Source organism: Cuculus canorus, chromosome 23 (assembly GCF_017976375.1).
Source record: "Cuculus canorus isolate bCucCan1 chromosome 23, bCucCan1.pri, whole genome shotgun sequence".
Lineage (NCBI taxonomy): Eukaryota > Metazoa > Chordata > Aves > Cuculiformes > Cuculidae > Cuculus > Cuculus canorus.
In genome coordinates this window covers 5,664,115-5,685,983 of record NC_071423.1, presented here as the reverse complement: position 1 = coordinate 5,685,983, position 21,869 = coordinate 5,664,115, and the positions used below count along the sequence as shown (strand labels likewise).

At 47.1% G+C, this 21,869-nt stretch overlaps 1 protein-coding gene across 9 annotated transcripts in view; it reads left to right on the top strand.

The window, feature by feature from the left end:
- NCAM1 (neural cell adhesion molecule 1) overlaps nucleotides 1-21,869 on the top strand; it is a 117,864-nt gene that overhangs the window by 49,793 nt on the left and 46,202 nt on the right. For all 9 annotated transcript variants that reach the window (XM_054086816.1, XM_054086815.1, XM_054086814.1 and 6 more), the window contains exons 2-8: nucleotides 14,323-14,397; nucleotides 15,896-16,114; nucleotides 16,814-16,957; nucleotides 17,720-17,857; nucleotides 18,068-18,185; nucleotides 19,420-19,589; nucleotides 20,457-20,599. In XM_054086816.1, coding sequence (XP_053942791.1) covers nucleotides 14,323-14,397; nucleotides 15,896-16,114; nucleotides 16,814-16,957; nucleotides 17,720-17,857; nucleotides 18,068-18,185; nucleotides 19,420-19,589; nucleotides 20,457-20,599 — 1,007 coding nt within the window. The remainder of the gene's footprint in view (nucleotides 1-14,322; nucleotides 14,398-15,895; nucleotides 16,115-16,813; nucleotides 16,958-17,719; nucleotides 17,858-18,067; nucleotides 18,186-19,419; nucleotides 19,590-20,456; nucleotides 20,600-21,869) is intronic.

Below are 21,869 nucleotides of genomic sequence, written 5' to 3'. Positions count from 1 at the left end.
AAGGAGTCCTGGGAGAAGGTCCAGGAGAGAGCAGGTAAATGAAATAGTCCAACTGTGTTCAGCAGCTACAAGAAAAGCCAGATCAGCTCAAACGTCTGCTTAGCTTCTCACGACAGCTCTGATTTGGGGCTGAGGGAAATGTTCTGCTGGAAGGAGCTGGTGGGAGAAATTCTGTACTCCAGATGCAGAGATTATTACTAAAATGGGTCAGCTGAGAGGGCAGATGTTCAGGTTGGTCAGCGCGAGTTGTGCGAGTTCACGAATGTGACATGAAGAGTAGAGACCTGTGGATCAAGGCTCCTCCAAAACTAGCAGCTGTCAGTGGGAGCGTCGGGTGGAGCGTCAGGTTCTCGCCTATTGGGAGCTCTCAGAAGTGTTTTCAGGTCTCTGCCCAAAAGGTTCGTTAGGATTGATGGCAGATCGTGAGGTCCTGTGGCCAGATCTGTTGTCGAAGGGGAAAGCATTGGGGAATGCACCTTGTCTTAATGCTGCTAGAGCTACTTCCCTTGACTTGCAGTGTTTGCAAACGCTGCCTTGTATTACTGGTTCTGTTGTCTGCAGCGTACGTGTATTCTGTAGCTTTTTTGGATGCTGGGAAACAGCTGCACCCAAAAACTGTGTTTCCTTGAAGAGAACCAAAGCTATGGACTGCTGTGGTTCTCACTGTTTGGTAGTGTCTTCCACACAACACCACGTTCGAGTGTGTAGAACGGCTAGTGAAGAGCTCCAACTGGATGTTGGTGTGCAGCGGCACCCGTGTTTTGTTTGACTTCTTGATGTCTTTGCAGTTTGGCAACAGGACAGAAGGTTTGTACGCTTTCTTCTCACAGGCGATTTAGTTTCTGTTTTAAATCTGTTTCCTAATCTTGCTGTCAGATTTTATAAAACAAAAAAAACCCTGAGAACGCTCTTGACATAGGAAAGACTGCAAGAATGTATGGAACAATTTGTGGTGAGGAGTGCACACTTGAATATTCGTCAAGCAAATACAGACCCAATGTTGGTCTTGTGTAATTATAACATATGAGAAGAGGGAACCAGTTTTTATTGATCACCAAATCAGTGTGAGATTTATTTATCAGTTGATAAGAAGAAAGGCAATTTGGATCCAAAATGCTGCTGTCTGCTCTTTTTCAGATAACGTGGATGATAGAGCTCTCCTGATCCTGCCTGAAGGTAGGATGAGGGGAAAGGGAGCAGCCAAGCAATTGGTTGTCCTTTCTCTGATTCAGTGATGAACTAAAATCAGTTACAAACCTTGTGTTTCTTGTGTTGTTAGCTCACAGTCAGAACGTGTTTAAAGAATGGGGACGTAGGACTACCGTCTGTGTAGAGTACGTTGCTATACCCCAGCACACCCAAAGGCATCCTGCTTCGGCGACCCATTTTGCGGTGGCCCATCCCTCGTACGCTGGACTGAAGGGCAGTGCAGGAAGCAGGAGCAGAAATCACTGCTGACCCCAAATTCCAGAAACTCTCAGCTGTTTCACTGGGAGCACAAACCTGACGAATCTTGCAGCTGTTTGCTCCCATTTTTCCATATGTTGTCAACGCTGCTTTTTCTCTAGAAGTGCATAAAGCACCGAACAAAGGCACAAGCCCTGGACGGCGCTTGTTGCCTAAAGCTGAATGATTCAGGGGAGTGGGAGACAGGATTGTTGGAGATAATCATACAGCCAGAGTTGTTTTTCTCTTTTGTAGTTCCAGACAGCAGAGTACAAAGAATTCCATAGGGCTGTACTGAGAGACGTGGTTGTTGCTTAACATTCATTGCCCTTAACAAACGGCTTTACCAAAGCTTTGATGGTGGAGGAATAAAATGTTAGGCAGGATGAGGTAACTGAGCTTGTAATCACCACTGTGCCGTGCCTCGGGGCTGCTGGCGGGTGCTGCCTTTCAGCCCATAGCGCGGTTGCAGCGTGCGTGTCAGAGTCTGTGTAAGAATGGTTCTGCGTCTATGGTACCTGGTGCTCATTTTTTTTCATTTTCCTTGCAGAGGAGCTGCTCCAATCGTGACACCGTGTAGCAGCTTGTGAATTATGTCAGCAAACCCAGCAGACTTCAAGTTTTAGGGTGAATGAAAGAGTGGGCAGGGTTTTCCCAACCATGTTTTTCTTCTCTGATTTAAGGCTTTTCGCTGAAAATAGTGTTTTCGTAGAAAGGTATCATTTCACATTTCTATAAAAGCTGCTTTGCTGCTGAGAGCGTCTCTTCCGTTAATCTGATGAGGCTACTGAACAGAATCATGGAGTGGTTTGGGTTGAAAGGAACCTTAAAGCCCATCCAGTTCCACTCCCTGCCATGGGCAGGGACACCTCTCACTGGATCAGGGGCTCCGAGCTCCCGAGACATCCAGTGTGAACTCCTGATAGGACAGGCAAAGAGAGAAATTGCTGCACAGTGTGGGAGTGAGAGTCCACTCATGGAATAAACAACCCAGACCTAGGATCAAGCTTCCTTAAGTGAATCCAATAACTGCAGTGATGACAGTGTTACACTGAAGTTCATAATTTCTATGAAGCAAAGAATTTAATTTCAAGCTTTTTGGCTGGTCCAGCTTTAACTGTTGTTAAAAACATGTCCCAAAAGTAAATCGCCATATAAAAGGTTGGCAAAGAATTACTGTCAAGACTCTTAAAATCAAATCTCATGCTAACAATGCTACTGCATTCGTTAAGACTAAATGGCAGACTCTAGGGGGGAAATGGGGCTTTTGGAGGTCGTTTCAGGAATGACACAGGCATCCCAAGAGCTGCAGCTCCTGCGGGGTTGTGAGCTGCTCCTGCACTGAAAGTGAGGCGATAGCTCTGTTCCTCGGATGAAAGCAGTCTGCGTGCGAGCTGCTCAGCAGGCTGCCAAGGTAAACCACCTGCAGCAAGAGGAGATGCGAATCGCCAGCTTTTCTAAATCCTGTTTTTCTCATCTTCTCTGGGTTCTCAGTATCCCCACAATGCAGCGTTGCTCACTCACGTTTCTCTTTCAGCAGAAGATTGTTTAATTAAAATTGTTCCTACTTTGATTTAATGGCTCCATAAAGTATCTCGGCTTACTCTGCCCCAGGTAAATGAAAATATTTGCTGTGGCAAATAGGGCTATTAGTTTTATGATCCATAGCAATAAAAAGCTTTTATCAAGAATGTCATCAGCAGAGGCATAAAACTGTGTGCCATGTAAAACTGCTGATAGGCCTGAGAACTGTACTTTGGTTTGTAAGTGTCTGCAGGAAAAGTTGCTTGTGGTGTCATTTTCTTGGCGTATCTTGTGGTCACTTCCGAAATGAGAAGCAGTGGTGAGCAATGTTTGAACAGATCCTGTATGTAAGAAGGGTTGGGGGTCACAACCTGGGCAAGAGACCTGGCTGGACGCAACCAGAATTATTCCTCTTCTCTGCATAGGTGCTTGTATTGATTTGGGCATGTCATGTCGTCCAGAATCAAATTAAGCATCTAAGAAACCTTTCTGAATTCCCCGTTTGTGTTTCTGTGGTTAGGCAGGGGCTGGCGCACTGATTTCAGCCTGCTGGGGCAAGTGTTATCTTTCTGCAGCAGCGCGCAGGCTTATCGCCGTGCAGGCATCTGTGGAATGGCAGATGGACTGGTGGACAAAGCCCTCGTTAAGGGTGTATGGTGACCCTACGGAGCGTCTTTTCACTAGCAAGGTTACGCTGTTTTGTGGACTATCTCGAAGCGTGTTTGCCTTAAAAGAGGACTGCATCTGGTTTTGTTAAAGCAGCGAGTGGGTTAGCCTTCTCCCACCCCCAGCAGCCAGCAGGTCTTTCTGGAAATGGAGGTTTTTATCCCATAAATCCACCTTGGACCTACTGTGGGTACTGGTTTATCCAGCTGAGGCTGGGATAAGGTCGATGGGAGACTGTCTAGTGCTGGCTGGGCGGGAAGAGGGCACTGCATGGGATGGGAGCAGCCCCTGCGTTTTGCGTGTTCGGCAGGAGCTGCTGCTCTCCCAGGCATGTAAAAATCCACGGCCGAGAGCCTTGTGCTCAACGGGATGTGGGATGCTGTGATGGGATGCTGCCCTCCACTTATTCGTGTTGACTACAGCCTGGCATGTTTAGCGACAGGATGAAGAGCATCCTCTCATGGACCAGCTGCAGGTCGCCCCTGCGCCACGAGCCTGGGGTTTAGGGTGTTTTTTCTCCTTTAAGCATTGCTTTGGTCCTGTCTTTCTCTTTGCATTTTGCCCTGGCCCCATGGTAAGCTGCTGTTTGCTTCCTCTCTGAATCTTTATGTTCTGATATTCCCTAAAGGTATCACCAATCCCCTCCTCCAGTCGATGGCAGAATTACTAAGCGGTTGCCATGGCGATGAGGAGGAATGGGATCTGCAGACCAGCTGCGATCAATCCCAGCTGCCTCCCTTCTACTCCGGAGCAGTCAGCGTATTTTTAATACAGTGACTGTGTACAGGAGGCACGTCTTTGTCTTGTTAAGCCTTTGTTGTATATTAAATCCTGAGGGCTTTCACCATAATCTGCTGAACTTGCAAGCTTTACAAATCCGACCCTTGCTCAAAGAGCTGTGGGTGTTAGAGCCAATAATATCTTTTCCTGATCAATTTTGTTTATTTCTGGAATTTAGAGTTAAATTGGGGAACTGAACAAAGCTAAAGGTGCAGTCTTTGAGAACCTATGATTCTGCCTTCAAAACTCATTTTATCCGCATCGGTTTTGTTTGCCAGAGGGTGCTGCATTTTCTCTTGCTTTGCTGGCACGTTGCAGAGCAATGTCATCCAAAGGGAAGGCAGAGGGAACAGAAAACTGAAAGTTTGGGTTGTTAGCGGGTTTGCTTCTAGACTTCAACCTTTAGCTTGCATTTTATTCCACTGACTGCCGCAGAGTCTGTTTGTTTCCGGGTATCAGAGGTGGTGTCAGCAGGCAGGGCAGGCTCTTCTGGTGACCCAGTGCTTGTGGGAGGACCTCAGCGGATGCTGAACCCTTCTTCTTCTAGTTCTACTGTAGATACTTAATGCTGCTTTTAGAGTTATAAAGACTGAGTGCATAATTCAGATTCCAGGACCTCGATGGCAGCAGCTAGGGCACTCTGACCTCCAGACCCCAGAATTTCACCTTCTTTCTCTGCACTGAGGCTGTAAACCAAGCTGTTCTGCTGGTGCTGTTGCAGTCAGGCTTTGGTCGCCTCTTCTGCTCCAGGACAGATGCAGATTTGGATCAGAAAATTCAGACAGCTGGAAATAGGCTTGTGTTGGGTTCTTCCAGTGAAATCGAAGATATGCTCCTCAGAAACTTATTCACTGGAAGAATCAGTAGTTTGTACCTATAAAGAGTGTTTAGAGACTGTACTCAATATGAAGATGTGAGTGTCCCTTTATGCTCCTTCCTCATCTTCATCATCCCATCCCCACAACCCGCCCTGGTTCTCTTCCGGCTGGTGTTACCGTGCCCTGGCGCTTGAGAATATCCTGGTAACAGACTTGTGGAAGCATTACACAAACGCATAGGTCATAGATCTGTTGGAGAGAGCTGGAAAATGTGTCAGTGACATCCAGAGCGTTGAGCAAGGTTTCAGATGTGCCGACTCTTCTGGAGCGCTGGAGTCAAAGGGTGCTGTGATGCAGTCTGGGACCATAAAGATGAGGTTACAGTGTGTGAACGGGATAGCTGCAGTCAGCATGAAGTGCTATTAAAAGGTCAATTTGTCTCCATCCTAGGAAGGTCAAAAGGATTTTCAATTTATGTCTTGAAAGGGGACATTTCCAGAGAGGTAAGAGAAATTGGTATGATGGAGTGAGTAGGAATGGGGTAGCTGTGCTGTCATCCTGCACTTTGCAGTCAGTTTAAGCTGCACACTCAGCTCGTGGTGCAGAGAACACGCGGTCAGTGCTCACTCAGAGACATCAAAAGTGATGTGAGAAAGAAGCGTTTGTCACTACAGAAGGTGTCTTGCTTCTCTGCTGAGACTCGAGTCGATGAACACCCTGCATTGGTTCCCTTGAGGGTGTTTGATCATGATGTGCTAAATCCTTCCTCCCTGATCTCCAGCCCCACGGACATTAACTGCTGTGAGTGCAGTCTCAGTTTGTGCCTCCCGATCTGGCTGTAGGGAGAGCTGTGGTTTCTCTGCCAAGTTCAACTTCTATTTTGCCTTTCTTCTCACTCATCTCTGTAGTATTTTTCTCGGTTGCCAAAAGACTCAAAATCCTTCGTATTTACAGTGAGCTTGAGGATGGCTCTGGGCTAATCTGGGACTTGAAGTGTTAGCAGAGACATTGCTGATGGGATGGGAAATTGAACGTGGGTCACCTCACCGTAAAGCTGAATTATGTGGTCAGCAGGGGTTGATTTAAGGTTAATAGAGAAAAGGCAGAAAATCTATCTAAGCTCTACCAGGGTTTGTTGCCAAAGTTAGTTTGCTGCAGGTACCCACAAGAAAGTAATTTCCAGTATGGGTTTTCCAAACCCATTGACGAATTGTTGTATAACAAAGATAAAGTGGAGAAGTCAGACCTTTGGCTTTCAGCCCTGAGTCTTACTGAGTAGATGACAAACCCAGAAAAGGGTGGAAGGTTCCACTTTGCCACTGGTGTCTCCTGTCTTCGCTTAAGACGGGCTGTCCTGAAGCTGGAGGGTTTGAGTCTTTTCCAAAACCAAGTACAAAGATAGGAAATTGTTCTGGCGAGAGCCTCTCCTGAAATGCAAAGACAACCCTGCACGCGCGAGTGCATCCTGCTGGGTGGATTCCTGCCTGCGTCCTCCAGCTACAGAGAAATGGTGGATACGTTGTGTAGTACGTGCTGAACACCATAACGATTCATGCTGTGAAGTCAAAAGGATTTAGGTCCTTATTTAGTTCCGAAGTTCCAATCAGAACCTTAAGGGTCAGTGGCAAAGTAGTGGAAGGCAAAGGAGTAGAGGTTTTATCAGAAAGGAGGGATTGGGGGGTGAGCTCGTATTTATCCTGGGGAGCTGGGCTGGGTATAACCCACAGTAAATCTGTAGTTAAATGTATTTAGTGTTGCATTTACGTGGCCCCAGATAGATGTTCAATTAGCCTTTTTGCTTCTGATGTGGAAGGGTGACTGCAGCTCAGTGCGGTTCATTCACACTCTGCTCACTTGAGTCCTTTTGAATTCACGCAGCTATGGAACCAACACCCAGCGATTAAAGCTCTCCCCTCTGCCTGAAGTGCCGTCTTATTTACTGAACAGGTAAAGCCTGCTGCGTTAGCCTCTGTCTCAGGCCAGCAGGGAGACACCCTCCCTGCCTGTTAACAAAATCATGACTTAATTTGAGCTCATTTCTTTTGTTGAGATGCAAAACTCCTTGTATTTAACTACAGATGAATGGGAAGTTGCGTTAGCGGAGTTTTTTCAGCTCAATGGGGAGTTATTCAGCGTTATTTGGGGGTTGGGGTTGCAACCAGATAAAAGATATGGGGGAGGGCAGAGCTATAAAAAGTGTTATTGTGTGATTATGAAGAGGCCCTTTAATGCAGTTATTATGTGATGCTAAAAAGGCCTTTATTGCCTGAAGTTGGAAGCAGAATACAAATGGGCTCCCAGTGTCTGTTAAATGAGGAGTGGAAAAAAAATAGTCTCCGTTTGCCTGAACCGCAAAGCAAAAATAACGATTCAACAGTGATTAAAATCTGTGGCAGTGCTGGGTTTGCTGGTTTGATCGTATACTGGGCAGTGAAGTTTAGCAAGTAGGGAGCAATTGTTTGTGTAATTCAAACACATAGGTCACTGTTACGATGAACCTGTTTATCCAGGTTATGATGTCAGCAAATTGCTCTGCTGATAAGGGCTGGCTGAAATGATTAAGGTTGAATTCTCCCTGGTGTAAAATAAATAGAGATGAGTATTTCTTCCTAGGTGATACCAGAAGTGATCTTCAGCTTCCCTGGCTGAAGGCTGCTGGGCAAGCGCAGCTGGGCTCTTTTATGCCCAATATCATCACCAGGACTCTGCCTCCCAGCCCTTTAACAGCTCCCAGGAGGAATCCTTGTCATTGTTTGTAAATGAGTTGGGAACAAAAGTCAGGGCAGATCTTGGGCTGGAGCGGATCCACATCCTATCCAGTCCGTGATCTTCCCTATAGTGAAGCACCACCAAGAGAAAGTTCAAGAGACTGAAAAAAAGCCAGGTACAATTTTGCTTCTCAGCATCTCTGGCAGTATGGAAGTGTGCCTTTAATAACTCCAGAAGGATAAAGGGCAGGCAGAGGATGTCCTTAGTTTGGTCTGGTTTTGCAGACGCTTGGGACACAGCCGGTAGCAGCTGTGAAGAAGGTAGGCGGGTAATTTTTCAGGTTCTGGACATTAAGAGGATTATTTGTGCCACTTGAGGTCTTGAGCAATTAAGGAGAGGAGGAAGCTTCTCTTACCTGACAACCTTAAGAGCTAATCATTCTTCTAGCTGGATGGGCAATTTGGAGATTGCAGTGCATATTTGTGTCTTACCTGCCACTTCTTAGACTCTTCTTTGATTTATAAGAGCCGTTTTTGTAAGGATGCCGATTCCAGTGAGTAATTCTTGGTGACCTGGAAAGCAGTTGCTGTATTTGAGTGTATTTAGCCAAGTATAGGGATTTGACCTTTGCTGGAGACGGCTGATAGAAGAAAAGTAAATAGCTTAAGCTATGTGATATGTAGTATGCACTGGCACAGCAGTCTGTGTCAAGGAATCATTATATATTATGTTGACAACACTCTTAGAGCTTCGATGCAGCAGTGCTGGAGATGAATAGTGGGTCAACAGCCTTGAGTGTGTCAGATGTGCTTTGCCTTCCCATTGCATAAACAAAATGAGGGTTACATTCTGATAATCTTCACCTTATTGCCGTGTTCTGAGCATGTCAGTCTGCCACATTTGTCTGTCTCGTTGCCTTTGTGCCGTCGAGAAGATGATTCTACCTGTTGGGCTGAAAGGATTGGAGAAAGGATGCTTTGGGTGGCAACTCTGTGACTCGCCTTCTGTGCAGGGCACTGAGTGAGCAGAACAGCCGAGCAGCGGGTACCCTCCAAAGCAGAGCACGCTGTAGTGACTCCGATCTGCCACGCCAGGGTCCTGTTACTGATATTCCGCACTGTTTCCCGAGCCAGATTAATGCCACAGCACCGCCTGCCAGCGGCCGTCACCTTGTCACCGTTTAACAGCAATGTCTTTAAACAGATATGTTTTACAAGAGCGAATCAGCGCTTCTGACAGCAGCGGTTTGTTGAATGGCGCTGCCTTACGTTGGCTTTCTGGGTTAAGGTAAATCAAGTGTAAAGGGTGTGGATTCCTGTGTGTCAACGCACTCCGAATGAGCATTTGAGGGGGAGGCCTTTTTCTCTTTGTTTTTACAGCGTGTCCTTTGAGGGAGGTAAATGAACACTAAAGAATGAAGCGTAAAGGGACATTCAGACCTTCATACGGTCTTAGTACAGTCTCTAAATGCTCTTTATAGGTACAGAACACTGATTCTTCCAGCGAATAATGTTCTGAAGAGGATGTCCGGTTGATTTCACAGGGAGAGCATCTCAAAACAGAAGTAATAGGTTGGTGCAAAAAATAATTGCTGTTTTTAACCATCAGCTTTAAGTAGTGTATCCCTTGGGGGGCTTCCCTGTTGTTTTCCACGCTGCATGGTGAAAACGTGTTTTGAATATGATGGAGTATGAAAGAGCACATGTGGATGAAGAAGGCAGTAGTGAAGTCGCTGCGTGGAGGATGGAGGTGGCGATGGCGCTGCTTTTCTGCTTGTATCGGAGGTTTGCGTGGTACAGCCTGCTCGGATCTGCTCGTGTACTCTGGGTATCTGAGTACCATCTGTCTATGAGAAGACTTCTCAGGATAGTATTTTCTTGTAAAAGGGATTAACTAAGCCTTAAGCCGCAGCGATGCAGGTACGATGCTCTGTGTTCAGCAATCTCCTTCAAGAAAAGTCACACGATACAGTGTGCATCTGACTTACCTGATCCTCTCACGTGGTGCTACAGCATCTCGTTCCCGGTGTTAGATAGAGGAATGCAAGTGTACTGTGAAGTAGATTTGTTAAAACTGGCTCTCTGGTTCCTGCTCCTCACCGAAGTGACAGTTTCCTTGTCATGGTAATTGCTAGGCTTGAAATACACATTTCCAGTGTAATAATATTAGGAGGTTTCCTCCGGTCACGTTGTGGTTGAAAGGACTGTGCTGACATTCAAAAGGACTATTGGTGGAGGAGTTGCTGCTCCTCTGCAGAACCTTTCCAGAAACTCTGTCCCATGGGCCAGTAATGAGGAAATTTAATGACTGATTTGCAGCTGCTGGAGCAGAGGGAGCCCTGACTGAACGAGGCATAACCAAGGATGTCCTTCCTTCTCTTATTTCTAAGACTTCACAAGTTTTTGCCTTCCTGTGTCCCAAGGGTGGTTTCTGGGTTTCATTCTCTTGAAATCCTGCCTGTCATGTAGATGCACCTCAGAGGGAGCCGAGTCCCTCAATAAAACAAGAGAAAACCTTGAGACCTGAGCATTGTTGCCTCTTGCCTGGCCATTTCGGCTGCATTTACAGTGAGAGGGTTCCTGGTTTTGTGATTTCCTCCTGTTCTTTGCATCTACGGTGATGCAGAAATGCCTTAAGAAGATGTGAAGTAGAGCACAGATGCTGAATTCTGGGGTGGTGAAAAGTTCAATGCCTTATACAGAGCTTTTTTTCCCTCATTTCTGGCTGTAACAGAAAGCACCTGAGAAAGGAATGTAAGGCATTAATAACCCCAGCCGTTGCCACTGCCTTCCCAGCGTGCAGCAGCTCTCAAAAGCATAGAAGAGGTCTGTTAGTGTATTTATATAGCGTAGAGTGGCAAAAAAAGAAAGAAAGAAAGAAGGTATGAATTTATAGTAGATCTCAATATTCTGAAAAGCCATTTTCTCGGCACCCCACTGTTTGGCAGCAGTGCTTGGCTGAGCAGAAAGAAAGTTGATAACGGTGTAAATGTCCTTCCTTGGGCTGGCCTCGATTTCCAAGGCGGTGTTGGGGGGGAATTCAATCAGAGCTTCGTTGTGTTCCCAGCTGATAAGACGTGCCGGGCTCAGAAGAGCCTCTGGGACGGGCTGAGAGGGGTTGTAATAATGCCCTTGCTGTTACTCAGGAGATCAAGGAGTACTTTAATGTCATCTCCTTCTGGAAGACTCTTGGCCAGGCAAGACATGCAGCCATACATGTAAATATGAGCCAGAACACACAGCCCTCACAGGCTCTGGTTTCAGTTGAGTTTTGGCTGGGTTATTCCCATTACTGCTGTATCCCAGTCTTTGGAGCTGGGATACCGGCGTGTATCAGCGTAGCTCGTGAAAATCTGGTGAGAGTAAAACTAGAGAAGCGGCATGAACCTTGTGCTATTATTATCCTTTGTGGAGCTCCACTGGCTCCGATTAATTGCTTCCAGTTTTCTAATGGAGAGAAACGCTGTGTCAGAATGGTTGTCGGCTAAAGAAATGTGCTCAGAGTCCTTGTCAGAAAATCCTGCTGTTTATGCCTTTTTTTTGATGACAGCAGGCATTGTTCTTTCGTTCTGTGTGTAGCTGTGTGCTCAGTGTTGAACCTCACAGCCCCATATCTCGTGAGTATTGTGTCCGTTTCTGGAATCCCCAACGTAAGAAGCAGAGGAAGGTATGGAGATGATCCAAAGGCTGGAGCACCTCTGCTGTGAGGATGGGCTGAGAGAGTTGGGATTGTTCAGCCTGGAGAAGAAAAGGCTCCAGGGAGACCGTAGAGCAGCTTCCAGTACTGAAAGGGGCTCTGGGGAAGCTGGGGAGGGGCTCTGGATCAGGGAGTGCAGGGACAGGATGAGGGGGAATGGCATTAAATTGGAAGAGGGAGGATTGAGATTAGACGTTGGGAAGAAATTCTTCACTGTGAAGGTGGGGAGGCCCTGGCCCAGGTTGCCCAGAGCAGTGGTGGCTGCCCCATCCCTGGAGGGGTTCCAGGCCAGGTTGGATGGAGCTTGGAGCCCCTGATCCAGTGGGAGGTGTCCCTGCCCATGGCAGGAGGTGGGACTGGATGGGCTTTGAGGTCCCTTCCAGCCCAAACTATTCTATTTCTCTATCTCCACAAGGAGTGTTGCCACTGGCACGTGCAAACAGGTTTTCATTGGTGAAGCAGTGCGTGTTCTCCAGAACTCCTGTGTGTTTGGTACCCACAACCAATGCCTCCATGTCTGGAGGTGAACGAGCCGCTCCAGGAGAGGGGTCCGCATGCACTGCACTGCGAAAACACAGAGGGCGACAGGCTGAGCATTTGCAGTAAGGTTGCTGTGAAGCTCTTTGGCTGCATGGGGCAGAGGAATAGTTCGATGGAGCTGATTGTTTTCTGCAAGCTAATGGCTGCAGTGTGGAAATAAACCCTATTCATTTTGGCCTCTCGATATTCGTACTTGACCCGGACTTGCCAGACCGCGGAGCTGCTGCGGCATTAAGCTATAGCTGGAGGAAAGCCAGAATCCAATTACGTTTTCTGCCTACTGGATCCTAATTTATGCCTTGAAGAAGGCGGTGACGCTGCTGGGGAGGAGGCGTCGGGCGTGCGTGAGTGTGCCTTGTGGGAGGCTGCTTGGAAATGAGCACGGGTATGGGGGAGCTGTGCTTTCCTTTCTCATGGCATAGTACCAACGTGATTCGAGGCAGAAAATATACAGTCCTGCTGGACCGTACACAGCACAGCCAGGGATCCGGTTAGCTCTTATCTTGGCTCTCGGACTAGGCTTGTGATGAGAGTTCATTCTCCCCTTACTGTACCAAAACAGGGTTGGTTTGATCAGTTCAGCATCTTTGGCTTTTTGGTTTTGGTTTCCAAAATGGTCTGTTCCTTCTTTGTCCATTAAATACGTTTTTCTCAGTAGTGGCATTCCACATGTAGGCTCCGAGGCTGTGCTTAGATATTAAGGGATGAAAATTCAGGTCAGAGAGATTTGTAGAAAACGACAGCAGAACTGAGCCTATGGAAGAGATTGTTTAGTCCTTGTTGTGCTGAATCTAATAAACCTTTAGCCTTTTGTTATATTTGACTCCTGATGCCTGGTGTTCTCTTTGGGATTGATTTATATTAAAGTAGTGTAGCTGAGCGGAGTCAGATTACCGAGAAATCAAACGGGTGGAATGCAGGAGCTAGAAGGGTGATGTTACTTCATTGAGAAGTACAAGGAGGGTGAAAGAATCCTCAAACAAGACACACGAGTGAAGTAACTGTGTCCAAAGGCAGATTGGAAACATCTGAGAATCATTTTGATTTCTTTCAGCAACAGTATCCTCAAATATTCTCTCTGCAATTATTTTCTAACTTGGGTTATGTTTAAATGATTCCTTTGAGGCTGTGCTGGATTGGGTTGTGGGGAGCACAGAAGGGGCGATATCTTTTACTGACTTCAAGCTCCCTCCATCCAGAGAAGCATGTAATAGATGCTTCATCCAGGTCTGCGGAGCATCTGTTCCAGCTCTGCTGCCAAAATACCTTCAGTCTCTTGCTTAGATTTAAAATAAAATAAGATCAACAAAAAATCAAGAAAACAACAACTAGAAAATACTGATGTGAAAGCCAAAGTACTGATAAAATTCCTTGAGGAGACAGCAGAAGGGACCAAAGTATTGCTGCTCTTTTCATCCATGCAGCAGCAGGGAGTTAGGTGATGGATGAACTTGGAAGCAAGGCTCAGCCAGTGCTGTGAAGGCAGAAATCACGAGCTGTCAGTGGTCCTCGTCGGTGTGTACTGGAGGAGGTGCCCTTCCTGATCCAGGTGTGCTCTGTCTGCATAAACATCTCCCATTTGCTGGCTGCTAGGATGAGATTTCTGGCTGGGAGATCAGGGATGATCAGGACCCGGAGTGTGCCGGTGACTCCCACTGTGCTTTTTTGATGGTTGGCAGTTGGGGCTTGTGTGAATATAGCGTCACACAGAGCAGGAAAAAGTCTCCAAAGCAAAGATGATGTGTATTTGTTGCCAGGATAGGGTTTGGGTCAGCTTCTGTGGGAATCCAGAGGAGCCCTTCCAGGCTGCTTGATGTTCTGGAGCACACACCAAGGACGCTCCATAGTATTGCAGTGTGGTAGAGACATGAATGGAAATGAGCCCTTTCTGTATCATTCCACGTGTTTTTTTATACAGGGTGGAAGCAACTCTGGATGTTTGCAGCTCGTGATTTGGGTCCTCAGGGGTCCGTGGCTCTGTGCATTCAGACAGATACTGGTAGAGAGCGGCACCGTTCCACGCTACCCTCTTCCATTGGATGAATAAAGGAGCCACAGGGAATGGAAAGCAGGCAAAGCTTTTTTTTGCTGAGGATTACTCTTAACTGTCTAACCGTCTTCTGCGTGCTCATTTGTTTTCCAGCCTCTCTACAAGTGGACATTGTTCCGAGCCAGGGGGAGATCAGCGTTGGAGAATCCAAGTTCTTCTTATGTCAAGGTGAGTCATGGTTTACAGATCAGTCTCCATCTGGGAGTGCTGGGAAGGATGATCCATGTATTGACTCTAAGGTAAAAGCTCCAACGCTAGGTTTAGCTGCAAGATCACTTGCTCTTTCTTTCTGATATGGTTTCTAAGATTGAGTAGCGATGGCAACACATGGTGTTTACAGGAAACAGTAAATGCGTTCTCCCTTGAGAGCTGGTAACAGAAAGCAGCTCCAGTAAACAGTTTAAAATGAAAAAACAGGTACTGAAGTGTTGTCCCTAAGCTTGAGCAACAGCCACAACAATGGCACGCGTCATTCCACAGCTTTTTGATCCTTTGTGTTTTGAGTCAAGCCTGTTGTTTTTCCAAGTTGTTTCTCTAATCAGCTGCCAGCAGCAGCTCTGCAGTGCGGGGTGACTTGGGAGGTGTTACCTCTGTAACTGGGGGTATTAATGGCACCAACTGCCCCGGGCTGTGTCGCCACAAGTACCCCAAAGTGGGGCCTACAATTTTATGGCATGTTCCAAATTAGCATCCCTGTGTCCTCTTCCCTGGAGCCAGGTTGGATGGGTCTTTGAGCAGCTTGGTCCAGTGGGATGTGTCCCTGCCCATGGTAGGGGTTGGAACTGGATGAGCTTTGAAGTCCCTTCCAACTCAAACCATTCTATCATTCTTTTCAGGGGTTCTCCTGAAAGCCGCTGGCCTGGTTGCTAATGGGTGGAATTAGTATGTTGGAGCACTGACATGATAGCATCCCGAAGCAGGACATGGAGCAAATGGTTGCTAATAGCGAGCTTTGGGAGCACGATGCTGTCAGAGGTCCATGCTTTCTTGGCAGCACGCTGACTGGGACAAGTAATGAGGTTGTCTGATACAAGAGTGCTTAATTGCAGAGTAATTTGTTAATGCCAATGCTTTAAAAATGAAAGCGTACTCTGAGCAAATGCTGTTGTGATAGTATTTGCTTTCAGAAAACTGGAATCAACTAAAGCTCCTCCGATAGTGGGAGTTGGTCCCAAATAAAGTTGAGTGTGGAATGCAGAGATGTGAGCTGCAAGAAAGAGACAGCCTGGAGCCGTTCACTAAGGTTCCGATTCACACTGGATGCGGGAGGAGGTTTAAGCTGATCAGTGCCAGCAGTGTCACTGTTTTGGATTGCAGGCAGCCCCGCCAGGGGATGGAGCTGGAGCAGGAAGAGAGATGTATTTCTTGGGCTGATCTCCATGGTGGAGGAACTGGGGCACAAGATCCCAGGATGTAGAGAAGACCATTCTGGGTTGAAGTGAGGGTACCCCCTTAGGTTATAAACCCACCCTAATACTGATTTTGCAGGACAGCACTGACAATTCACAGTGGTGTGAGAGAGTTTTCTTTGCTTGCTTCTCGGGTACCAGCAGCCCTTCCCCCGGGTCAGTCTTCCGTGCCGTGCTCCCAGGTGTATTGAATTCCCCCTGTGCAGATTTGTTGGGAGCTCATTTTAATTTGCGCTGTTTTCTTTTCTTGTCCCTAGTGGCAGGAGAGGCCAAATTCAAAGATATTTCCTGGTTTTCCCCGAACGGTGAGAAGCTGACGCCGAACCAACAGCGCATCTCAGTGGTGCGAAACGATGACTTCTCCTCCACCCTCACCATCTACAACGCCGACATCGATGATGCTGGCATCTATAAATGTGTTGTCAGTAGCGCGGAGGAGGGAGACTCCGAGGCCACCGTCAATGTGAAAATTTTCCGTAAGACAGCAGCTCTGAGGCTATTTTGTGGTCTACCTTGCGCACGTGTGAGGAAAGATTACAGAGGCAGCCGTTTTGCCTTCCTAGAAAAGGCTGTTTAGAAAAGGGAAGGAGAAGAACGAAAAGAAAAGGGGATGTGAAGAAGATGCAGCTTTTTCCTTTCTTGGTTTTGAGGGGAAGGCGGGATGTAGGACCTTGGTCTGTCAGACCGTTACCAGCTGTCTGCTACTCAAATTCCTCTGAAGGACAGCAGAGCAAGGAGTAGAAGATTCTAGTGCATCATAAATGTCTGGGAGGAGTAAGCAGAGAGCAGCTTTAGTGGGTGGCAGACGGGCTGTGAGATAAGTCCGGTCTTTACTAAAGAGGATCCCACCATCAGGAGGGTTGTAATAAGCAATCGGCGTGTTGTCCAGAGAGCCATGTTAGCAGCTCCTCCCCTTCCTGCTGGGAAGCTGAGCCATTCCGAGTTCACATTTTCTCTTTGCAGTGTGGACAAATCCCTGAGCTACGGAGAGAGTTATCTGATCCGTGTGCCTGGGAGGCAGGGCTGGAAAATGGGGGTTCCTTCCCTCAGGAACATAGGGATTTCTAGAGAACACCTCCTCTAGGGTTTCTTTGCTTTCCTCTGGCTTCAGTCAGGAGCACAGCTTGAGGTGTGCCGAGAAAGATGGAGTGACTTTCTCCTTCTGTTGTTTTCAGAAAAGCTGATGTTCAAGAATGCTCCCACTCCTCAGGAATTCAAAGAAGGGGATGATGCTGTGATTGTGTGTGATGTGGTCAGCTCGCTGCCTCCTACCATCATCTGGAAGCACAAAGGCAGGGATGTTGTCCTAAAAAAAGATGGTAAGGCACAAGAGGTGTCTTGGTCCTTGTCCGTTCAGGGGTCGAATGTCCATCTCTCACCGGGGCTCAAATCGTGCTCATACAGGGGGGTTTGGGAGAACAAAGCAGTGGTGGTCACAAGGGGAGAGAGAAGCAATTTGAACCCAACGCCGGGTCTTAGGATGTGAATTTAGTAATTTAACGTGCTGTGGTTTGGCAATGACAGCGCAATAATATTCCCAGAGAAATGGCCATCGGGCTTTGACAATGGAATAGGCCAAGGAATACTGGATCATAATTACAGATATATGAAATGGCATCGAACAGAAAAGCTGCATGATGTGACACTCTTCAGCCTTCCTAAGGAGAAGGAGCTAAAAGCTCCTTGGAAGAACCTTTCCCTTCCTTCCAAAATGCTGCAGGCTGTCACACCCAGAGGGACATTTTGTGGCGGAGGGGACATGAGCAGTAGTGGGACTTGAAATCTGCCGGCCTGGGCAAGAGGAGCAAGTTTCAAATTGCTTCTCATCTGATGCTAACGAATGTAAATATCTTTGTGTGCGTGTATAAAGCAACAGAGCAGTTTACCTGCTCCCCATGGTTGGTTTCTTCCTTGGCAATGTCAGATCCAGTTACGGCATCATCTCTGTTAAGTGACGGGAAGGGAATTTTTATTACACTAAGGTTTTTCTCGACTCAGAAAGGGCAAGGAGAGAAGAACCTGTTACCTGCAGTGAGCATTCCTGAGGATCTTTGCATGAACTTTCCTTTTGTCTTTTCTAGTTCGATTTATAGTCCTGTCCAACAACTACCTGCAGATCCGGGGAATCAAGAAAACAGATGAAGGGACGTACCGCTGCGAGGGCCGGATCTTGGCTCGTGGGGAGATCAACTTCAAAGATATTCAGGTCATCGTAAATGGTGAGCAGTTAGCATAGGGCTGGCGCGAGGGTGGGGCATGAGCACCTTCACTTTACGCTGCCGAAGGAAATGTTATCTTCGGTTCACACTCAGGATTTACCATCAGCTTGCTTATGTGTATTGCAAAGATTTACAGCGAGCCTTCTGGGGCTCACTGTTCTTCACATCTTTTGTCCTTTCTAACTTGAATGTGGATTCCTTCTCTTCTAGTACCTCCTTCTGTGCGCGCCAGGCAGAGCACCATGAACGCCACTGCCAACCTTGGCCAGGCTGTCACCTTAGCATGCGATGCTGACGGCTTTCCTGAGCCAACGATGACGTGGACGAAGTAAGATGCTGTGTGCAATGTCCTGATTGTGTGTGAACATGGATTTTATCACCAAGGACTGGAAAACCAGGCTGGAGGGAAACCAGCATTTTAACTGGAATAAGATTAATTCACGTTTCTCACAAGAGAAAGAATGTTGATAATGGAATTGTGATTATCTCTTGTGTGTTGATGCCATTAGGCAGCTCGGCACCACACAGCCACTCCTTGCACCCCATGCAAAGTGGGATGGGGCAGGGAGTCAGAAGGGTAAAATCGCCAAACTGGTGGGTTGAGATAAAGATGGTTTGATAAAGAAAAAGGTGTGTATGCAAGCAAAGCAAAATAAGGAATCCAGACGCTGCTTCCCACTGGCAGGCAGGTGCTCAGCCAGGTCAGCTCTCCCAGTTGTGCCCTCTCCCAGCCTGCTTGCTGATGGGGTGGGATAAGAAACAGAAACCCCTTGGATATTATGTGTACACTGTCCAGCAGTAGCTAAAACATTCTATTATCAGTGTTGTTTTGGTCACAGGCATGAAACTTGGCACTGCATGAGCTGACATGAAGAAAATTAGCTCTATCCCAGCCCAAACCAGTACAGCTTCCCAGAAAAACAAGACTAGTAGTAAAAATAGCAATTTTTCACTGTCCCATCACATCTGTTCTCAAGTTGCAAATAGAGATGAAGTTTCATGCTGACCAGAATGGTCCCATGGGGTCACTTTGTTATTATCTGTTGCACTGATGGGGAAACTTAGGCAGAAGTGGATGCTGTAACTTGCATTTTTCATGGCAGGAGTCCTGCATCTAAAGTCTTCCTCTTTATTTCATGAGGTCTAAATTTTCCTGTCAGGCAGTGATAGATTTCAGGAATATTGTCCTTGAAATTGTGTAGCCTTTGGTGAAGGATACAGAGGACAAGTTGTAATGTTGAAAAAGCTGATGACAACTTGGAATGCTGCCTTGCGATGCAAGGACGGACGCCTCCTCCAGTGGTGTTTATAGCTCTTGTGTGTAGGCTGTGATGTGTGTCGGGGTGAAAGTTTCGACTACCAAGAGCCCTAAGGAAAAGGAGGGATTAGGAATAGATCAAAATACAGGCTTTATTGCCCACAGGGAAAGAAAAAGGTGGTGGTCCCTCTCAGCCTGAGGAGTTTTGCTGTAGTAACACAGTTCTAGCATTAATAGCAAGACTAAACCAATACCCTTTGATTGCTCCTCCTCCCCAACGCAGTCTGTGCTTTGCGCCCTACAGGGATGGAGAGCCAATAGAACAGGAGGACGATGACGATAAATATGGTTTTAACTACGATGGGTCCGAGCTCGTTATCAAGAAGGTGGATAAGAGTGACGAAGCAGAATACATCTGCATCGCTGAAAACAAGGCTGGCGAGCAGGATGCAACCATTCATCTCAAAGTCTTTGGTAAATACACTCTTGCCGTAACCCCGTTCCAATCCATTTGACTATTGGTAGCTTCCTAGTGCAAGCTGAAGGTAACCTGTTATCCCAGTTAATGCCTGATGTGGCTTCTCCACGGCTACTTCTTTCCCGAGTGATGCTGTGCACCTCTGGGATCACGCTAGGCAAAACGGATTCTATGTATATGTCTGCAATGGGTGCCAACTCCATTCTGTTTCCTCTCTGATAACAATCCAGTCCTGGGCAGGAGGTGTTGTGAGATTCACAGCCTGCTTGAAATATCTTCCACGCCTGGAGGGCTGAATCCTAATCCAAGCAAAGCTGCTATTAAAAGGGCTTTAGCGCTTCAGTGGGACTCGCTATAACCTGGACAGGGAGGTGAACTCCACCCCACCGCTGTGTGAATGACCTCAAGCCTTCAGGAATGAATCAGCAGCTTTCCTACCTTCCATGAATCTGGGAGCGTTGAGGAATATAATTCTCCCTGTCCCATCCCTCTGCAGCCACTTGCCAAAGCTGCTTATCAAAAGGCTAACGTGGGGCAGAGAAAGTTGACAGCAAGGTGGCAGACTGAGCTGATAATCCCAGGGACTGATAGTTTGTACACTGTTAAATGGGTTCTGCTCTGGACATACCTTCTTCCAGTCCTCTCTTGAAAATCTCAGCTATAAAGCATGTGTAGAAAAGCTCTTCTGGTTCTGCAAAGAGGTGCCCTCTTCTCAGTGTTGCTCTGTTCCCTCTCCCATATGGCAGTAAACTTGTAGCCAATTCAGAAGCCTTTTTTTCTCCACTGTGGTTTGTTTCAAACGTTGTTGACAGATAAGCTTCAGTCTGAGCACCAACTGAATGAGAGTCGTGTTTCCTTTTCAGCAAAACCCAAAATCACCTACGTGGAGAACAAAACAGCCATGGAGCTGGAGGATCAGATTACATTGACCTGTGAGGCATCTGGGGACCCAATCCCTTCCATCACTTGGAGGACTTCCACCCGGAACATCAGCAATGAAGAGAAGGTATAACCTTTCCCAAACCCCATGGTCTCGTTTGCTGGGATCAGAGCAGATCATATCTGCCTGCCTCTGCGGATCTGAGGATGCATGATAGCCGCACGCAGATGCACACGGCAATCGTGGTGATCCCCCTCTCTGTAGTGAGACCGCGTGCGCTCCTGCACGGCCTAAAGGGTTGATTCCATGGCTGAAGTGATGCCGTAGGCGTCATTTTTTACGGAGCCTTCTCAGCTCATAGCAACTGAGGACAGGCATTTTAATTCCTGCTCATACCGCCCTGATTAAATTAACTTGAAAAGCAGCAGGCGCTGGACCCTTTTCAGAAGGGACCTGCAGTTGTAGGAAGCTTGTAAAAGGGATTTTCTCTTCTGTTTCCAATCTGAGAGGTGGGAAGGAGCACCTTGATTCCAGTGTTGTGCATGCTGTCGTCACGATGATGATCTGATCCAGGAGGGTGGCAGGGGGAGAGGTGTGGGATGTGATCTCTCAAAGATGCAGTGGACCAAAATGAGCCTGTTAATGCCTTCTTGCCCTGCTGTATTGTATCCTGATACCGCATGTACCTGAAGCACAAAAGCCTGGCTGCCTTTGTGTTCACCTGTTCTGTTGATCACGTCAATACCATTTTGTTCTTAAGAGGCAAAAATAATTAGCAGTTTTTCTTTTAAAGAAGAGTGCTGTTCTTTTCATTGGCCGCAATTGCCATTCCCTAGACAAGGTGCGCTGTGTTATTGTAGATATCTCCTAACAGTCACATGGGGTGAGCAGGGAGCATAGTTCAGAGCCAGAGAAAGCCTGAACACAAGTTGGAGTAAGGAGTTGTTGCTTGTTGATAATCTTCTAACAACAGAATGCCTCAAGGCTCAGCTCTTGCATGTACCAGAGGCTCTGGCTCGGGATGAAGGCGGCAGTTGATAGACTGTGGAAGCATTAAAGCGATAGTGATGTTCCCTTATCCATCATCCGCACGGCTGCCATTCTTCGCTGTAGCTTCCTAAATGAGCTTGTTTAATTGCCTCCATGACTCAGCTCTGCACCACGTTGTTAATGCGTAACCTAATATTCGAGGTGCCAAAGTTTTCCAGCCTTAATTCCTTCTTAACATCTTTTGGATTCGCGGGCTGGTGTAAATCCCTGCAGTGTTTGGAGAGAGATTTCCATTGCCATCAAAAGCTGCTGCCCTGGCTCGCAGTCCGCTGTGACCGGGGGACCTATTTTGACAGGATAAGGTTGTTTGTGGTCTCGTTTCTGTCTGGGAGAGCGGTGGGAGGAA